Source organism: Phialemonium atrogriseum (assembly GCF_030411735.1).
Source record: "Phialemonium atrogriseum strain 8032-3 unplaced genomic scaffold QBC33scaffold_3, whole genome shotgun sequence".
Taxonomy (NCBI): domain Eukaryota; kingdom Fungi; phylum Ascomycota; class Sordariomycetes; order Cephalothecales; family Cephalothecaceae; genus Phialemonium; species Phialemonium atrogriseum.
In genome coordinates, this window is record NW_026848140.1 from 1,160,502 (window position 1) to 1,179,116 (window position 18,615).

Below are 18,615 nucleotides of genomic sequence, written 5' to 3' on the forward strand. Positions count from 1 at the left end.
AGCTGCCATCAGGGACGCTTCCTAGCTCAGTGAGGAGACAAAGTTGGTCTTCCAGGTCTCGTTAGGCAGGTAGTCACGAACGGATGATTCTGGTGGGTTGAATGTTCATCTAAGGAAGGTACTGGCCGACAGTCGGATTCTAGAAGGTGAAACACCTTGCATTCTCAACGTCCGGGACGCTACCTTACCTACCTACCTACAGAAAAGGATACTTTTCAGTTTTCCTCGTTTGCCTAGGTATTCTTCCCATGTGTGACGCTCAACAACGAGCAGAGAAATCCCTGGCTGAGACGGCGAGAATGACGAGAGTTTCAGGCAATTTCCTGGCTCCACGAGCATATTTCCTGGTCGAGAGGACACGGTCGACCGGGCAGGTGGATTCCCGTCACTGTAGTTTCTGGCGGCTGAATGTTGCGACGTCCGGGACAAGTCAAAGGTCAATGCCGTACACATGTACACACTTCGTAACCTGGCCAGCGATCCGGAGGAGTGTGTCAACCACTGGGCCAGATATAACCGTGTGTCCTCTCCCCCCCCCCCCCCCCCCCCCCCCTCCAAATCGCCTCCATCTTCATCGAAGTGATGCGCCATCGATATTACGCCCCAACAACCCTTGGAACGAATGCGCTATAGTGGCTGAAGTGAGGCGTCAATTGTGTCTTTAGTGCTTGCATAACTACCCCCCCTCAGCAGTCAGTCAGCACACGTGAACACTGAGACATGCAGAGAACCGGTGTAACGCCGACCCAAAATGCGGTACCTTTTTTCTCGTCGTCCTTCCTCGGCAGCAACAACGCAGTCTCTTCCTCCAGCAAATCGCGCCCAAGAACGAGTTCGGGAGATCGCGACGAGGGTGGCTTCTCCGGCACGACGACAGCAGCAGTCGAGTCTAGGCAGCCGAACGTGTTGCACAAAGACCGAGACCGAGATCGAGACCGAGATCGCAGGCCCTCCTTTAGCCTTAGGCCCGCGTTTGGCTCGCCGAGTAAAGGGAAGCGCAGGGCCAACTCATCTGGGTCAGTCAGTGGCCCCGCTGGTGCCCTCCAGATAGTCACCGACAGCACAGCTCCTCCGGCGCTGCCCGACTTTGCCCTTGCCGCCGCCGCCAAGGTGTCCCGCGAGACCGACGTCATCCAGTCGCCCGCGTCAATCGATTCATTCTCCAAGATGCTTAGCCGTACGGCTCCGACGCCAGTCAATGGCTACTCGGCCAACCCCCAGCTGGCACCACCAGCAGCCGTGGGCACTGGCCAGCCGAGCGAGTCAAGTCTCGTCCATCTGCATATCCAGGAGATGGCAAACAAAAGGATATCAACACTAGACTACCTCCGAAAGGCGTATGCGAGCCCCCACCCCCACCCTCTCTCTCATATTCTACATCCCGAAACCACCTCCCCAATGGCATGACTGAACTAACGCAGCCCCTCCTCTCCTCCTACAGCCACGAAGGCCGCGTCTACTGGTTCAACACCCTCCTCTTCGACAAGCCCGACCTGGCGCGCATGCCCCACTTCGACAGCCGCAAGCTGGCCCGGCGCGCCACCAACTACCTGCTGCTGGGTCTCTCGCTGCCCACGGTGATCGACCTCAACTCGTCGACCCCCCTCGAGTTCCTCCGCTGCCTCAACACCCTCCTCAGCGAGTTCGACGCCTTCCAGGCCCTGCACTCGGAGAACGGCTCCGCCTCCAGCTCGCTCTCGCGCGCCCGCCTGCCCCAGATGTTCCGCCGCGCCACGCCGGGCTCCAAGGGCCGACGGACCAGCGACGTCGGCTACGCACTCGAGCCGACCGAGAGCAACGGCGGAGCCAATAGCGCCGGTGGTGGGGGGTCGGCCCTCGGGGGAGGAGGCATCGGAGGCGGAGGCGGCGGAACGGCGGCGGGGCCGGCGGCGGCGGCGGCGGCGGGGGCGAGCCTCGTGAGCTTCGCGGCGAGCGAGACCGACCTGCTGCCCGGGGAGGAGTACACGCACCTGCTGACGCCGAGCCTGCCGTTCGACCCGGACTTCTTCGAGACGTTTGCGACGCTGTGCGACATGCTGATCGACTGCTACACGCGGCTGCTCAGCCTGGTGCCGACGCCGAGGGAGTGCAGCGGGCCCGTGGCGGAGCTGTTCACAAAGGCGGACAGCAAGGTCCGGAAGATCATAGTCCAGGGCGTGGTCAAGGAGTTCGAGGACTCGAGCCGGGGCGGCGTCAAGACGGAGGTTGCTAATGTCGGGAAGGTGGTGCTGGGGGGCCTTATGTGATCGTGGGGCTTCTACTACTACTGGCAGAACCTTTTGGTTCGGGATATGGTCTCATGGAATTGGCGTATTCTGGGCGGTAATCTACTCGGAAAGATTTACATAGTTCGGAGTTCAGAGCGGTGATCTTGCAAATACACTTATAATCCTGACAGTAACATCTTGTTTTCACGATGCAGTCTGAGGCGTGATGTCCTTGGTCAGACCTCAACGGTCATCACAACATCCTATCAAAAGTTTGATGGCCTAGTCTTACGGGGCACATTGGATTAGACTCTGCAGAACACTATGTAAATATACAGGCGCACTCCCCTCGAAGAGTAGAAAGAGAAAATATAAAATAGGACAAAGTTCATCAGATACCATAACGCTTTGAGTCATCAATGTGGTTACACCGCGATTTACGCAGGTTCCACCTCAGAGCTTGACTCTGTTTTTGGATTATCATCACTTGAACTCGAAACTCCGACACCGCCGTCGAGGACTCGGGGTATGAACAGTGACTTCCCACGAAGCTAGAGTTTTGTTGTTCAGCCCCCGGCGACGACAAGCGGTGAGCAGAGAAGCTGAAGCCCCCCTCGCACCAAGAATAAGCCCCATCGAGTAATCCGAACTGCCCGGCCCTGACGACCGGGAAGTCGGACAATCGCATTTCTGTATCATCTCGACTAGATCCGCTCCAGCCAGCCATGACATCCCCAGCCCGGACTGCCCAACGGCTGCCCGCCATCGACCAGACCCACCGGGTTCACCTTCGTACCGCCCCAGGCAACCGGAGCGCGGACTCGTATCTTCATCCATGGGGTCTCCAGCTCGGGAACGGACTCTGAGAAAACCACAGCGAGCAGGAGGCCGATTTAGCGGCGAGCAGGGCGGGCTAAGACAGACAAGGGACAGGCGGCGGAGCTCAGCCGCTGTGCTTCTATGGCGGCGCGTTTCCGCAGATCCCACAGGCCCAAGTAAATGGGTGCAGGTGTGTCCGGGGACTTTCTCCCGAAGCTAAAGAGGTGAGAGAATAGCTCAAGAGCATGTTGTCTCCGTGTGTAAGCTTCGATAGCGATTTATTGGGCGAGGGGAGCTCGTAGGAAAAAAAAAAAAGGGAAAGAAAGAGGGAAGAGACTTTCAGGTGGGACTCGATGTTTTATAAAGGACGCGGATTTTTTCCGAGGGGTGTGTGTTTAGGCTTTTGTGGGGCGGGGTTAGTATGAACTTTCCAGCCTCTCGGTCTCCATCAACGTTGCTCTGTGACGATGGCCAGTTGATGCGCTTCACGAGCCATTTCTACCGTCATTTCTGCGGTCAATGATACTTTCTGGTGCTATTTTCTTAACCGACACGTATTCGAGACTCCTCACCTCGCTCTGAGAATTTGCCAAACAGCCAGCCCGAGATGTCAGGTCTTTTCGGATCCGCGGCGTCGTCGGCGGCTACAAACACAGTGGGCGATCTGAAGCAGGACGTGCAGCTCAACAACCCCCCAGAGGACAGCATCTCAGACCTTGCCTTCAACCCAAATCCCACAGACCCGAAAGATTTCCTCGCGGTTGCGAGCTGGGACAAGAAGGTCCGAATCTACGAGATCCACAGTAACGGCCAGGGAGAAGGCAAGCATCTCTACGAACACGATGGACCGGTGTTCTCGGTCGACTATTTCAAGGTGCGTTGTGTGTGTTCGTGCCAGCGGTGGAGGAAGAGGCATCCCAGAGGCACCCAGCTTCCTCCCCTGCTTCACTTGACTCTGTCGACCCCTACTTGTTAGATGAGTGTTGCTAACTTGCAAGTAGGATGGGCAGAAGCTAGTTTCGGGCGGTGCGGACAAACAGGCGAAGGTTTGCGACATGGCCACAGGCCAGACCACCCAGGTGGCACAGCACGAGTCTCCTGTTCGCTGCGTGCGCTACTTCGAGGCGAACGGCACCCCAATGGTCGTGACGGGTTCCTGGGACAAGACGGTGAAATACTGGGATCTCCGGCAAAGTTCACCCGCGGCAACATTGACGTGCCAGGAGAGAGTTTACACAATGGACGTCCGGAACAACCTCTTGGTGATCGGCACGGCGGACCGGTATATCAATGTCGTCAACCTAGCCGAACCCGGCAAATTCTACAAGACCATCCAGAGCCCCCTCAAGTGGCAGACCCGGGTGGTAAGCTGCTTCACTGACGCAGCAGGCTTCGCCATTGGCAGCATCGAAGGACGGTGCGCGATCCAATATGTGGAGGACAAGGATTCAAGGTAAGGCGGACCAAAAATCCTGGCTCCAGAATCCCCGTTTGAAGCCGCTAACCTGTTGGCAGCTCCAACTTCTCCTTCAAATGCCACCGGGACCCTCCTACCGCCAATGTCACCAACGTCTACGCGGTCAACGACATCTCCTTCCACCCACAGCACGGCACCTTCAGCACGGCTGGTAGCGATGGCACTTTCCACTTCTGGGACAAGGATGCCAAGCACAGGCTCAAGGGGTATCCGAACGTGGGAGGAAGCATCACGGCTACGACCTTCAACAAGACGGGATCCATCTTCGCCTACGCAATCAGTAACGACTGGAGCAAGGGTTACCAGGGTAATAACCCACAGTATCCGACCAAGGTCATGTTGCACCCGGTGCAGGCAGACGAATGCAAGCCTAGGCCGACAGTTAAGAAGAGGTAAAAGGCTCAGGAACTGGGCTATATTCGGAGACCCGCCAGGGCTGGGATATTATTGATTCTGCGATTGGGGGTCCTCTGGCGTATCAAGGGCGGGTTACGGTCAGAACGAAATGATACCACGAGTGGTGGTCGCTCTTAGGAGGCATCAAGCGATCAAAAAAGTTGTTCTTTACACCCTTTGGCTGTAGAGGCAGGCATCTCATGGTTTTCATAATACACACTTTTTATTCAGTCAGTCGGAAGAGACTATTCGGAATGAGCGTTGATGGAGCGATTAAGTTAACCAGGAACAGCAGAAGTTGGGGGCCCTACGAACGACATAATTACAAGGGCGTAGATAAAGGTCATAACTCATACACTTCCAACGTGAGAACCGTCTGCAATCTGTGACGGCTCGGCGGGTTGGCGCCAGCCAAACCAGCCTCGACATTCCGAATCCGAGACATGTAAGGAGAAGTGTCTCGCAGCCGGGCTCAAATACTCCGCAACCTGGCCCATGGGAGGCAGAATGAAAAGCAGGGCGAAACAAGGATGAACACGACACACGACAATCCAAAAAGAGAGGAAAAGGCCCGAAGCTCCAACCAAGCCCATCCATCCCCAAACCCCCGAAACAAAAACAAATACTCAAACAACAGGCTTCGCCTTCTGCGGCCCGCCCAGCACATCATCGACCAACCCCTCCCACAGGTCCTTCAGCATGCCCCTCGCCGGCGGCGCCTCGGGCTCGGGCTCGTGCACGAAGCGCAGCTCGACGCCGTCGACGCCGATGCCGCCGACCTCGGTGAGGGCGCTGGCCGTGTCTTCAGGCGCGAGGGGCGCCACGACGAGGATCTCGGGCGCCGCGGGGAGGGGCGGGTCGGCGGGCTCGGGGCCGTGCGCGGCGAGCGTGCCCGGCAGGAGGGGGATGCGGATCACGACGGGGTCCGAGGCCGGGTCGGACGTGTCGGCGAGGCTGTAGAGCGTCGGGAGCACGGCGCAGTCGATGGTGCGGGTGGAGAGGGGTGCCGGCGCCGGCGCCGAGGTCCGGAAGGTTTGCATCAGGGGGACGGTGCGGCCGGCTGGCGGGACGGGGCGGGTCTTGGTGCGGGTGGATATTGAGCGCGTGGTGGGCTGCGTGGTGGTTAGTCCGGAGGCTTACGGAGGGTTGAGCGAGGAGAGGAGGAGCTGCGGATGGGCGAAGCCTATCTTGGGCTTACATCTTGGGTTTCCGATGACCGGCCATCGGCTCTCAGTTCTTGTTTCCTCGCGGCATTGGTTGCAGCCTTGGGGCCATTGATGCTGCTATGGCGTCCAATCGAGGCGGTGGAACTGAAGGGACGGGCGATTTTGGAGAGGGAAGTGGTAGCACGAGACGACATGATATTGTTCGCGGTTGAAGCACGGAAGGGGCAGCTTAAACTCTTCAATGCTTAGACGAAAGACAGGGGATGATATCGGGGTCGACGATAAGATGATGGGAATCTTGGAGCAGACGAAAGAGGATACCGAAGGTTCAAGTTCTTGAGCAACACCTGGGAATGCGGATAAACGGTTAGATGGTGGAACGACGGGACAAGCCGACACGATGTCCGGACCCCCTCCTTGTTCGAAGTGTACAAAGTTAACGGATCATCCGACACTCAGCCAATCACTTGCGTTTGATTTCCTTTGGCATTGACATTTGTGAGGGGGGAGAGCCCGTTTCCCAGCCAATCCTGACTTTATGAATTCGGTTACTATGCAATATGCATATCCTTCTTCTCTTCACTGCCGACCGCCAGGGGTCCCACGAGTCTCCCCAACAGATCCAGTCAGAGGATGATGGGATTCCTTGCATGGCATTTGCGTTGAGGGAGCTTGGGCCACATTGTGCACCTGTTTGAGCGGTCAAGGTTGCTGTGTCATGGATCACACGGGCCATCCGCCTGTCCCATTCCAGTTAGCGGCTGATCCAACAAAACCATCTTCAAGATTGCCGGGCACACTCTGTGACAGGCGGTCAGTCAACCGGTCCAGGTTCTCCGGATCCGGAGACGATCTCCTTGATGGTGCAACTTGCCGAAGCCGGTATCGCTTCGACCTTCAGGGGATCCTTGAGCGAGGATTGTTCAGCGTCAACTGACAGGTTGACTCTGTCCATTCTGTGACTCATTCGTTTCTGCCTCGCGCATGCTCCCGCGCCTTCATGGTGATATTCTTATTGGTCGCGTAAACAAGTGAGGCCAGATTTGAACACAGCTATACCAACTGTTCATGTTCAGGAGACAACAGCGGAAACATTCGATCATGTTGGCTTCCCACATTCCAGTAATGCTTGATAGATGATATGGCCGACGAGCATTGTGCCCCTCACCTACAGGCGCTACAACCCAAAGCGAGTCTGACAGGATTTTGCCAGGCAGAGAGTCCTCTTGCTTGTCCCTGTGAGATCGGAGTTTCATATAGCCGACGTGAAGCTTCTGGTAGCTGGTTCCCTCAGTAGGAGGACCTGCGACAACTTCCTGCCCGACGACGGTGTCCCTAGATCTAGGTCACGCAGCACATTGTTCCTGTCCCCTTTTGCGTGTTACTGCTCTTGGAAGAAGGATATACCTAGGCATACGTGAGCCACCTAGACCTCAGCAAAGTCGTCGTCTATGCCCCCCTTATATCTTGGTTGAGACCGAAAATCTCCAGAGCGTGAACCACGATAAGGGGTTACTATGTTCTCTGTTCCGGTTCTGCATCCGGTTCTCCATACCCAGGGACGTTCCAATGATCAAGACCTCTCCAATCAGCTGCACTTGTTTTGGGTTTCACTGCGGCTGGAGAACCAGGAAGCCTCCCTGGCCCATGGTTGGGTGATTGGGAAGTCGGCATACATACTCCTCCAGAGTTTCGCTTCAACAGGAGCCATATTTGAGCAAATATCCTGCGCTTTGGAGGACCGTTATGCCATCCGCAGCCGATCCTCTAGGCCAACTCGCAGCATTTACGCTGGGGACTGACATTTGGTAGTGGTGGAGTTATTTTGGATACAGAAGCTGCGACTTGCCTGATAGTTTTTGGGATATTGTCTAGGTTCTTATGGAGTTTGACGGTAGTCACATGCGAAAGTCAGGATGGAGAGGTGTCTTCGGGTCCATTATGGTGTTCAGAGGTTTCATGGTCAACGGTATCTCGTACGGCGTGGCTGCCAAATAGCTTGCCGGGCAGCAAGCAACACGCTCGGGGTTGCTCGGAGCATTGCATGTTCAGTTTGTGCTTGTTGTTCTCACACTCTAGCACACGGCACGAGCTTCTTGTTTGGACGTGTGGCCGTCTTCTCGTCACACTCTGTGTGCCAGCTGTGCCCACAGAGCTGACGAAGCCGTGGTTCAGATCGGGTGGGGGGAGAAGAGTCGCAGTTGAAACAAGCACGTCTTCCGCAATCGACAGGAGCCTGACCGAAGCATCCAGGACTATGTCGAACTATAGTGGTCTGGCAGGAGAAGTATTCGGCTGGGTTCAACCGGAGGTGATACTCGATCAGGGGTTTCCCCAGACCTTAAGGGCACTCCCGCCTCATCGCGATCCACGGCAAGGTTGTCCGTACGAAGATTAGAAGTACTAGACCAAACGACTATGGCAACTGCAGGTGTTGATAGGCAAAGGCTTCGGGACGAACATCGAAATCTCGCCAAACTCATCTACAGCTATAGCATATCAACTCCGCGCTCCGCAATGACCAAACCAGACCTACTTCCAGGTTAGGCAAGATGTTTCCTTGGTGGTTTATTGCATAGTCTCTTGCGGATAATGGTCACCAAGTACAAGTGACCCTCTTGTCAGGGGGTAGTGAACAGAGTCCTGGGCCGACGAGAAAAGAATCGAAGGCCACCGTTCGAGACCTCGTGTCTATCATTGCCCGATTTGACTGAAAATCTGCAAGCAAGAAATCAAGTTTATTCCTAGAGACTGCCTAGGACTCTAGGCTGCAAACTGAGGCCATTCCGGCGGACCAGAAACAAGCCGTCGGGCGCTGGTTTGGGGCAAGGTCGGCCCGTGGATTCGCCTTGCCGATAGTAGGGCACGTTTCCCCAAGGACATGACGTAGATATCTCGGTCACACGATGGATGCGTCAAATTGCACAGGGGGAAAAGGGAGAAAGATACGATGGCCACGCAAAGTAAGGCTGCCTGCTAACCAGTCCAGGTCCGAAAATATATCCCTTCTTAATGAGCCGGGCAATGTAACGACCAGCATTACGAGGCCATAACCAGGCAGAAACAGGCCTGTCTAAAATCCATCAGTTGGGGCACAGTCAGAGAAACAGGCTTGCGATCTCAAACACGGGGCCTTGTGTTTGAGGCACATCGATCTCCCATTTCGAGTCCTCGCGCTCGGTACACAGAAGGGGCAGTTGAGGCAGCCCAGCCTCCGTTTGTGTTTGGCGCTCGATTACTTGTGGCGGGAGAGAAACGGTGCGGCTGAGGGTTAGGGTTGCTTTTTGAGATCATGACCACAGTAGCTTGCCCGTGGATCCCTCTAGCGAAAGGCGCTACGACCAGCGCTAACGTAATCCTGCAAATGGCGGATAGGCCCGGACGCGGACTATCGATATCGAGTGTCCAAATTCACGCAGAGAGCACTATTATTGAGAGTTGTTCCATCCGCGGGAAGGCCAAGCTCTCTGCGCCCCGCGAATTCGGAAGGAAACAAAGTGCGCGCCAGAATGACTGTGGCTGAGGGTTAGGCGACAGGGCTGGAGTCATGGACTAACCGAAAACGGCGATATCTTTCAAGACAGGACCCACCGTTCCATCAGGGCTCGGAGAATTTCAGGATTATTAGACGACGGAGAGGGATTCCCGTCCTCTTCCGGGGTTACGGCCCTGGAGGTTGGTTCGTAAACGCAAAATCATAACTTCTGCCTAACGTACGCCTCAAGAGAACCTACCTATCCAAGGTCTGGAATACTTCTTACTTACCCACTGTGTCCACACCGACTGATCTTGCTTCCTTAGTTCCTAGGCAGCTACATTGTTAGGGATGGAGCTCCCCTCTCTATCGGCGACTCCGTGCCTGCTTTAGTGTATGCTCTAGTGAACCTATGTTACCTCTTAATGCTGCCGGTACCTCCATATTAGCTGCCTTAGTTTCAAGACGGGAGTCTTCCTCGAGCTAATGGGGGTTCGTCAGTCAGCCATGATCGAGGCGCAGGGGACAGGGACAGGGGACAGGGGTGGTTTAACAATCGAAATCCTACCGAAACAACCGAATACTACTGTGTGAATTTGAAATGAACATATTTGGAGACCAAACGATTGGATGACCCCGGAAACATTTTAAATCCTTGAGGGAGTATTGTCCCCTCAGGTGTAGATACAGATATATCTACGGCCTGTTATTTGGTAATATTGTTCCCGCCACGCGTCGCCATGTCTAGGACGTCGTGGTAGCCATTCTAATTACTTTGTGTTGATATCATCGTCGGAGGTTGAGATCTGGAAATCGGCAGATCGCCGCCAGTATTTCCCCCATGACTGCACGCCAAAGAGGGCAGGTGGGGTTGTCTAGGTAGGGTGCCTCGGGTGCCTAGGTAAAGTACCTACTGTACCTAGAATCAATGAGCTCTGACGGCAGCAAAATGATTATTATTTTTATTAAGACAACAGAGACCTGAATCTTTTTGAAACTCAGTTTGGGATCTTGCCTCGGTATTCTTTTTGTGGCTCTATTCCTTTGAGTCTAGATGGAGATTTCTCTGCGAAAAGTACCTTGGTACACTCCGACCCCCTCAACACCCCCAGCATTCCAAGGACGTGGTCCTGGTGGGAAGCCACCGACGATCAAGGTCTCGGGCAGCTGCATCGTCATGCCGATCGAGAACCAGTCGTCCCAAGACATGCATTGGCCAGTCATTGGGTCGGATACGGCCACCTGGGTTTCGTCGGATTGCTTGGATTCGTTTATCAACCATTTCTTTCTGATGCTCGAAATCTGTGTGCGACATCGACCCACCGATTTAAACGGCCATCCAAGCATGACGAACACTCACATCCCGCAGGCCTCAACTGGTGGTTGACTGGTGGTGGACCCCTCCCAGGGTAGCAGAGACCGTTAACGATGCATGGGACAGCTCCTGACTGGTCTGCGAGGCTCGGCAGTGGGTGACCGATCTTTTGGCGTACCACGGCCAATTATGCGACCCAGATGGCCCATCAAGGCGGCCAGCCAAATTCTAACTCCTGAATCCCCCCCCAACCAGTAAGAAAGCACATCCCGGAAAGAAGATGGTCGCCGTCAGCAGAGGCCGCCCTGCCAGTCGCCCGGTCCGCCGCCCTGTTCCTGGCAACTGTGGCGCCCTCCAGGCTGCATTGAGCAGGCTTGCAGTTGCAACTATATTCAGAACTCTGGGCGGGCGCCACGGGCGGATGCGCTGTGGTCCGATTGTTTGGGTCTTCACCATCATCATCAGCGATCCCGTTTTCCTATTGGTTTGTGTGCATGTCCAAAGTCAGGGGATCGCCTGCAGCTTGGACACCGAGGTGGTCTTGGAAATACAAAAGCCCTTAAAATGCGAGTACCTGCTCTGGTGCCTAGCGCTGCTCGTATGGGGTATTTTCCCTGAAGCGGGGAATTCCGTGGGGCAGCCACAGTACGCTGCGAATCTTTGATTGCTTGTGCTTGGTTAAATCCTCCATCTCTGAGATCAGCAAAAGCAATTGATTGCCCCAGGAACGAACACCAAATCTCACCTACATCCAGGTCCGGAAAACTAGTCTGTAGATGAGATGGTCTTTCCACCCTCACCTCGGCACTGAAGCCACACCTGGTATCGTCTGTCAGCCCTGCTGCAGGGTTGAGTATGATGTCAAAAAGGATGCATGCGAGGGTGCAGGGGCACAGCTGGGGACCCCACTCTCATGCATCTGAGAAAAAAGAGTCATCCCGAGTATTCTTACTGCTAGAAATGGAAAGCTCCGGTGCTGACCAGCCTGCGCTGAGTGGAATGCTCACGTTCCGTGTGGCTGCGCTGCGCTAGTAGTAACCGCCAGTCCAAACATGCTGTCGATCACCGTTTTGAGTCTCTGTCTCGCTGCCTGTATGTTTCCTGGTGTGTACGAAGCAAAGACTGGTCACGGGACTGGAGGGCGAGACGGGTTCAGCCACCGTTACAACAGCTGCGCCGTTAGAGCTGCCTTCCAGGCTCCCCCGTTTTCTCTCAACGCCCCACCCCTGCTCTCTCTCTCTCGTTGTTTCCTCTCCATGTTCGATGCTTAACCCTCAAGAGCACGACCCGACTGCGCCATTGCCCTTCCCATCCCGTAAAAAGCATCTCACACGACCATCCAAGGCATGTCTCCCTGCGCCTTCGCAGGACGTGCATTAGTTTGCATGCCGCAAGTCGTCGCCTCAGAAAATCCAGTCATCAGTCAGACTGCTGGCGCGCTGCTGCCTTCATGCCTATGTAGGTCCTGGTCATCCAGTCATCCAGTCATCCGTCTGTCCACTCGTCTTCCTCCCTGATGAGCATGGCTTGCCAGGCTGCCAGACCTATAAGGCTGTGATGCCTTCTCTCTTCTTCCATCCCAGGTTATGAGTCGTTATCCCATCTATTCTTGGCTTTCCACCTGGCCTTAATTACCACCTCGTTTCTTTCCTTCTCTCTGTTTTCCTTGATTTCTAATTTCTCTTATTTCACCCGTGTCCACCAACGTCCTCCGCGTCGTGTCATCGACCTATTTGTGTAGTTCACAAGTCGGCACCATCATCATCACCACCACCACCAACACCACCAACAACACCACGACACCAGCACCCCATACCAGGGCCATACCAACCACAAACAACCAACCGACCAACAACACTACTCCACAACCCATACGCCAACACTCGACTGCTGGTAGAGCATAACACTGAGCCATCATGTGCTACCAGGTGGTTGAACTCTACTCGGCCTGCCGTTGCCTCTACTACCAGCACGCCATTGATCGCTGTGGCAACTACGGGCGACGGGGTCACGATATCACGCAGCGGACAATCCTGGTGGGATATGCCTGCAGCGATCACACCCAGTCAAGGCGAGGGCAATATGCCTCGGCCCCACAGCAACAATATTCAGATTCTGGTTATCACTCGAGCAATTCCCACAAGAGCTCCCGCAGCTACCAGTACCGGTGAAACGTGTTGTCTTCGATGATGGGCTGCTGTTCGTGGCCTTCGCCGCCATTGACTCGTTTTGAGATTGAGAGCTGGGTCACGTATCTTTATTCGTTCAGAGTGAGGTCGCCCGCATTGCAACACGCCCCATCCCAGCTCTCATATCTCTTCGTGGGTCACGATCGCCTGATGTCCCCTCCATCGCCTTCAGCCATCAAGTGACATCAGGGGGGCCCCAATGCCTCGGCATGGTCCGTTCCCGCCAACCTGCAGCGAGCCAAGCAGTTTTTATTGTCGAAGACGAAGAGACCAGGCCACCCAGCGCTCTCTCGGCCAAGCACAAGAAACCCCCCCACTCTCCGCAGTCAATGCTTGGGCGCCTTTATCACCTTGGTCCCTACGATATGTTTCGTCGCCGACCTCGATCTTGACTTCGCGATACAATTATGGATCTGCATTCTTCACTCACTGGTTCTCCTCTGGCGTGTCTCGATTGTTGCTTTCGGAAACATAGCGAGGACATGGGAATTTGCATTGGAATTCGACGGCATTGGGTGCATTATCCGGCATCTACCCGCTCCAGACTGAACCAGGACCACTGAGCCATCCTCGTCTTCGACATTCGGCTCACATCTTCTCGATTACCACTTGGCTAGGCGGGCTATGACGAATCATGCATTAGACGGAATCAGGAATATACCAGGCGTTTCAGGAGACAATAATGATTTGGAGCAATAGCGTGGGCATGGGCATGGACACAGGCGATGATTTGGGTATACCTGGGTTTGGCTTCCCTGTTTTGTTTCTCTGATCTCTTCTCAGTTGTGTTCGAACTTTTCACATTTCATTGCTTTCTACTCAATGTCTCACCGCATGTAACAACGACATATTACTTAATCCCTGCTCGGGCAGCAGAGGAAGGGAATGCTGGGAGGAGCAGCTGGTCAACTGCTCCGCGGGTCATTTGCTATTTTGAGCTGGCAAGCCAGATTCTCAGAGTGTTTTTTTTTATATATATTTCGTTTGCCACTTCCCGATAGCACCGCTGGGCTGGTTGCTTCACCTCTCGCCGGATACGAAGGTGGCTTAATCCTGGGGAAATCGGGAGATCTCAGAAAAGGGCAACATTGATAGAACAAGTAATGGAGACATTGACAAATTTCCAACTACGATACTCGAAAGTTTGTGTCACTCGACTTCTCCCACTCTTCCTATAGGTGCGCGCTGATATTACCGCCCGGCGTGTACGGACCATACCAAAGATCTGAGTCTGCCTACCGTAGATTGTCAGCCAACAGATCTGACAACTTCCATGGCCAGATTCGCAGAGCTAGCTAATGATATGACCGAGAAACAGGACGGTGGAGGTTGTCTTTTTTTGCCCCACCTCACAGCACGCGGCCGCATGGAGGGTGGCCGGCAGCGGCAATGTGCGCCGCTTGCAGAATAGCATCAAGGGCGTCAAAGCCGTGGTCTCATTGGCGAGAATCTTCTGCGTTCTCGCGTCAAGGCTAAAAATGGGGGCCGAAGCCTTACCCAGCCCCTCAGCCCTGTGATACCATGGGCTGACTGCGACCTAAATAGCAGCCCTCGTCATAGGCAATCCTGATTGGAAGCACGGATTACTTGATCCTCAACGGTCATCCTATCTTTGAAAGTGTGGGTTGAATTTACTTTCTTGTCCCTTATGCGTCTGTACACTCGAAGACCCAAATAAAACGTCCATCCAGAGAATGGGAAGGACCAAGCCGGCCAACGGGGAGGGTCCATGTTCCTGACATGGCGCCTGACCGGCGTAAACATAGAAACCTGGGGTACCACGAGTTCAGCAGACCTACATCAAGAGGCAAAAACGGTAACTTTTAGAGTTTGCTCCTGTAAGGCGGTTCGGGAGAGCTGCAGCGCAGCGGGAGCTGTGCACCCAAGGAGGGGCAAATCTGTTTGCGGCATATTGGCCCTCTGCCCAAGGCGTTCTGCAGCTATTCTTATCAATAGCCTCTATAAGTAAGGAGTAATCATTCGATATGTGACACCTCAGCCTCACAACAGACTAACTGTGTGGGTAGGTGTTTGCGCCACGCGTGATGTCCATTCTTGGGTTAGGCTATAGGCATTTGTTAGACAACAGAAACAATATTCTGTGATCTAGGTACCGAAATGGAGAAATGTACTGGACTCTGCCCTAAGTGTAGAAGCAGCTGGCTGTGCTTAAACAATATGCCCCGGGTCATCTCTACTCTATATATGCATTATCTTTAAGGCCTCCCTTATCATCGCTTGGTGACGTCACCTTGGTGATAGCAGATACGCACAGGGCAGCTCTAACTGTAGTGGGGCTGTCGCGTCTCCCAGCACATCTCCCAGCATAGAACGCGTCTCCCAGTGCAACCGCCGCCTGTGATCTCCCCCACCACTCTTTACTTCCAACTCCTCCGCCTTGAGCTAGAAATTCGAAGCTGTTTTGCCGATCTTCAACTATTCTGATCCACTCAAAAGACATTTTACCTCTAAAATCACATACTAGGCACGACCGCAGACAGGCCCACATCGCTCGTAAGTGGCTGTCCTGCCTCATCAGTCAGTATCTCCCCTTGTTTTGGCTTCAGGATCGTGCTAGGACTATAAAGGGCATATCCAGCTATGGCACATTATTCAGGCTTCATACTGTGATAAATAATAAGCTAATATCCAATTTTTCAGGCTGGTAAGCCTCTGAGCGGCTGTCACTTTCGGGCATGAGACCGAAAATGTCATCAGAGGCTCTCGCCTTGAAAGGCATGCAGAATGCGATCAACATTGGCAGGAATGACCTGCAAGCAGGAAGATACAAAGCTGCCATTGATGCATTCCAGGATGTAAGTATCCCATCAGATGGCGCAAATTTGCTGATTCTAACTGCTGCCCAACAAGAGTCTTTCCGCTTGCACATGCACCAGAAATCGGGGACGTGTACACAGTCCGACAGCAAACTGCTTGATTGCAGCTATCACCAAGGCTGCTAGAAGCAGCGACATAGATGCTATCTACAAGGCTGCCAAATGCCGATGCGCATGTCGTGAGAGGAAGCCAATGTGTGGCTATAAACTACATAAAGAGGCCCTTGACAAGCTGGCGGCTTGTTATGCAGCCTTGGGCTTTTACGACGATGCTGCCAAGTATGCTGCTGCCCTTATCCATCTGTCGCCTGAGTCGCCAATGGTATGTTGGGTTCTATTGCTGTCACTCCTGAAGACAGGCGCTGACCAAGGGATGTAACATTAGGGATATTGCCGTTTCTCCAAAGTGCTTCGGCTACAAATCGCCAGGCAGCAGCCGTGCTCCTTTGTGACAGACCCTGCCGCCACAACTGCCGCCATTGTGAAGCAAGGGCTTCACAATGTCCAAGCATATGGCGATACCAGCGATGCTCTCTACAAGGTATTTGTTGGCTTCCAAAGCTAGCTAGATGGCAAAAGCCTAACAATAATGGCAGGTCCTACAAGTCATCCACTTCAAGATCAGCCGAGCTGATCCTTTTGAGAGGTTCACAAATGAGCTCAAAGTCATGATTTTTGCCTACCTGCGCACATCGGATCTCTGGTCAGTTCCTGGTCTCAAAGCTTGGTGCAAGAACTTTAGATATGGCCCCAGCCTAACACATATAATTTGCAGTGCTTCCATGAGGGTGTCCAAGGGTTGGCTACATGCCATACAAGATGACCCCCGGCTGTGGGCTTCCGTGACCCTTGGGCAGATCAAATATGCACCGACAAGGAGTGCATTTGCCAAACTCATTCAACGTGCTCAACGTGCAAGATCTCTCTGTATCAACGATGCCAAGACCCTTGGCTTGGATCATGCAAAGTTCGAGATGATATTTGCCATACAATCTCTCTGGCATTTGACCATCCGTGGACCGCCTGTCTCGTATCCGTTCGATCCCAGTTATGCTGGTCACTATCCAACTGGGCTGAGATCCCTTACTCTTACTGGGATTACTGCACTGGGAAACGAGACGCTGTTGACAAACATGCTCCGTTACTCTATCGACACACTCCAGTCTGTGTCACTTATCGGAACAAGAGAATTTGCCCTCCTGCATATCCCCCTTGCGTTCCCAAATCTGAGGGCACTGAGGCTTCAAACCTCGATTGATGGCAGCACTCAAGGTGTGATCCATGACATGGTTTGTCTCCCCAATGTTTGCCGTTTTTGCAAAGCTGCTAACTGGGATCCTGAATAGAACCATTTGATTGCAGCAACACCCAATCTTGAGCAGCTGTATCTCGATGCCTACAATATCAGGTTCAATCCAACGAACATTCTTGGCCACCCCATCCATCCATTTGGATGGAGCAAACTTCGTGTCCTCATCCTTGGGGAGCACCTGCGCATAGAGACGGATCCTGCCCTCGGTCGAAGCTGGCCCTGGCTGCCCACCAAGGAACTCCGTGCAATCGAGATCTTAAGCGAGAGCCCCAGTGTCGCCCGCGAAGTTTTATGGGCCCCAGAGCTCGTGCCAATGGGGTTTGAGGGCTTCGAACAGCTTGAGGTCTTCCGCTGCCGAAGCCCAATCAACTATGCACAGCTGGAGAAGGTGGTAGGATCAAGCTTCCGGAGTGGGAGCTTGAGGGTGCTCGATATACCAGCATCTGAATGCCTAACCATTGAGGAGCTCAATCAGTTTGACGAAACTGCCATTGCTCCTCAGATGTTCCCCTTCACGTCAGAGAGCCTCCATACCTTCGGCCTGTCCAAGTTCTTCTTCGAGGACCTCGACAGCTACAACGGCTTGTTCACCGCAAGACCTTTCTTGGACCTGATCGGCAAATTTCCCAACGTGGATACAGTAGCAGCCTATCCCAGTGCCTACGCTAGATGCGCAGATATCATCAAGGCCCTGCTGTTCCACAAGGGGATCAAACGGATCTACCAGGACTGCCTCCTCGGAGTCGATCGTGACCAGGTGATGGAGATGGCCCGGCAGAAAGGCATCGAGGTCTTGCACCACAAGAAGTACATGCCTCCCATCTTCCCCCGGGACTTCGACTTCACCAACTAAGGTCTGTCGGTGACGGCCCTATCTGCCCCCACGCCGGCACCTGCTGGACTGAGGGGGTGATGGGCATGGTCTTGAGGGGAAGCTTTGGCTAGGCCATACATGCCCAATTTCAGGGGAGATTTTTTGTTTTCGACATGGATGTACAGGAGTTGGGGATACAGGTGTTTGGGGCTTGGAAGCCTGAAATCGATATTTTTTTGTACACGGATGTAAGGATATACCCGCAGAAGCTGAATTAAGCTACAACTGCACCCGGAGGATGGATAGCATCCGGGATTTGATTGGCATGGCAAAAAGGGCACAAGAGTGCAGAGATAGAGAGGGCTGGAGTGGCTACTGTGAGAGTACAACATTGCAGAGGCTGGGAGGTCAGGTGTCGACCGTAAGAGTAGTATTGTGTTCATCAAGACCAAGAAGACCTTCATCCTATGACAGAGTCATTCTAATCAAAACCCCAAAGTGAATGGTAAACCGACATGAGACTCCTGACTCTCTCCACCGTAGTGGGATCAGCATTATCAGGGAATCACCCCTCGAACAAAACCAAAGGGAAAAAAAAAACGAAGCAA

The 18,615-nt window shown here is 53.9% G+C and overlaps 4 protein-coding genes across 4 annotated transcripts; 3 read left to right on the forward strand and 1 right to left on the reverse strand.

Annotated features, from left to right (window-relative positions):
- The first annotated feature begins 552 nt into the window (after positions 1-552).
- On the forward strand, positions 553-2,422 carry QBC33DRAFT_233100 (uncharacterized protein). Its single transcript, XM_060422856.1, has 2 exons — positions 553-1,337; positions 1,442-2,422. Exons 1-2 carry the CDS (start codon positions 721-723, stop codon positions 2,244-2,246), a joined length of 1,422 nt encoding a protein of 473 aa, XP_060287345.1. The 5' UTR covers positions 553-720; the 3' UTR covers positions 2,247-2,422.
- Positions 2,423-3,633: 1,211 nt separating this feature from the next.
- On the forward strand, positions 3,634-4,899 carry QBC33DRAFT_555624 (WD40-repeat-domain protein; the record flags this gene model as incomplete). The annotated part of the gene is made up of 3 exons (XM_060429661.1): positions 3,634-3,900; positions 4,028-4,479; positions 4,542-4,899. The coding sequence occupies 3 exons, from the start codon at positions 3,634-3,636 to the stop codon at positions 4,897-4,899; spliced, it is 1,077 nt and encodes a 358-aa protein (XP_060287346.1).
- Positions 4,900-5,133: 234 nt separating this feature from the next.
- QBC33DRAFT_526946 (uncharacterized protein) lies at positions 5,134-6,711 on the reverse strand. Its single transcript, XM_060426939.1, has 2 exons — positions 6,098-6,711; positions 5,134-6,011 (listed from the first exon to the last, which is right to left on the reverse strand). Exons 1-2 carry the CDS (start codon positions 6,257-6,259, stop codon positions 5,526-5,528), a joined length of 648 nt encoding a protein of 215 aa, XP_060287347.1. The 5' UTR covers positions 6,260-6,711; the 3' UTR covers positions 5,134-5,525.
- Positions 6,712-15,389: 8,678 nt separating this feature from the next.
- On the forward strand, positions 15,390-18,483 carry QBC33DRAFT_526953 (uncharacterized protein). The gene is made up of 7 exons (XM_060426940.1): positions 15,390-15,582; positions 15,706-15,860; positions 15,916-16,203; positions 16,267-16,422; positions 16,478-16,584; positions 16,657-17,170; positions 17,228-18,483. The coding sequence occupies exons 2-7, from the start codon at positions 15,741-15,743 to the stop codon at positions 18,044-18,046; spliced, it is 2,004 nt and encodes a 667-aa protein (XP_060287348.1). The 5' UTR covers positions 15,390-15,582; positions 15,706-15,740; the 3' UTR covers positions 18,047-18,483.
- The last annotated feature ends 132 nt before the right edge of the window (positions 18,484-18,615 follow it).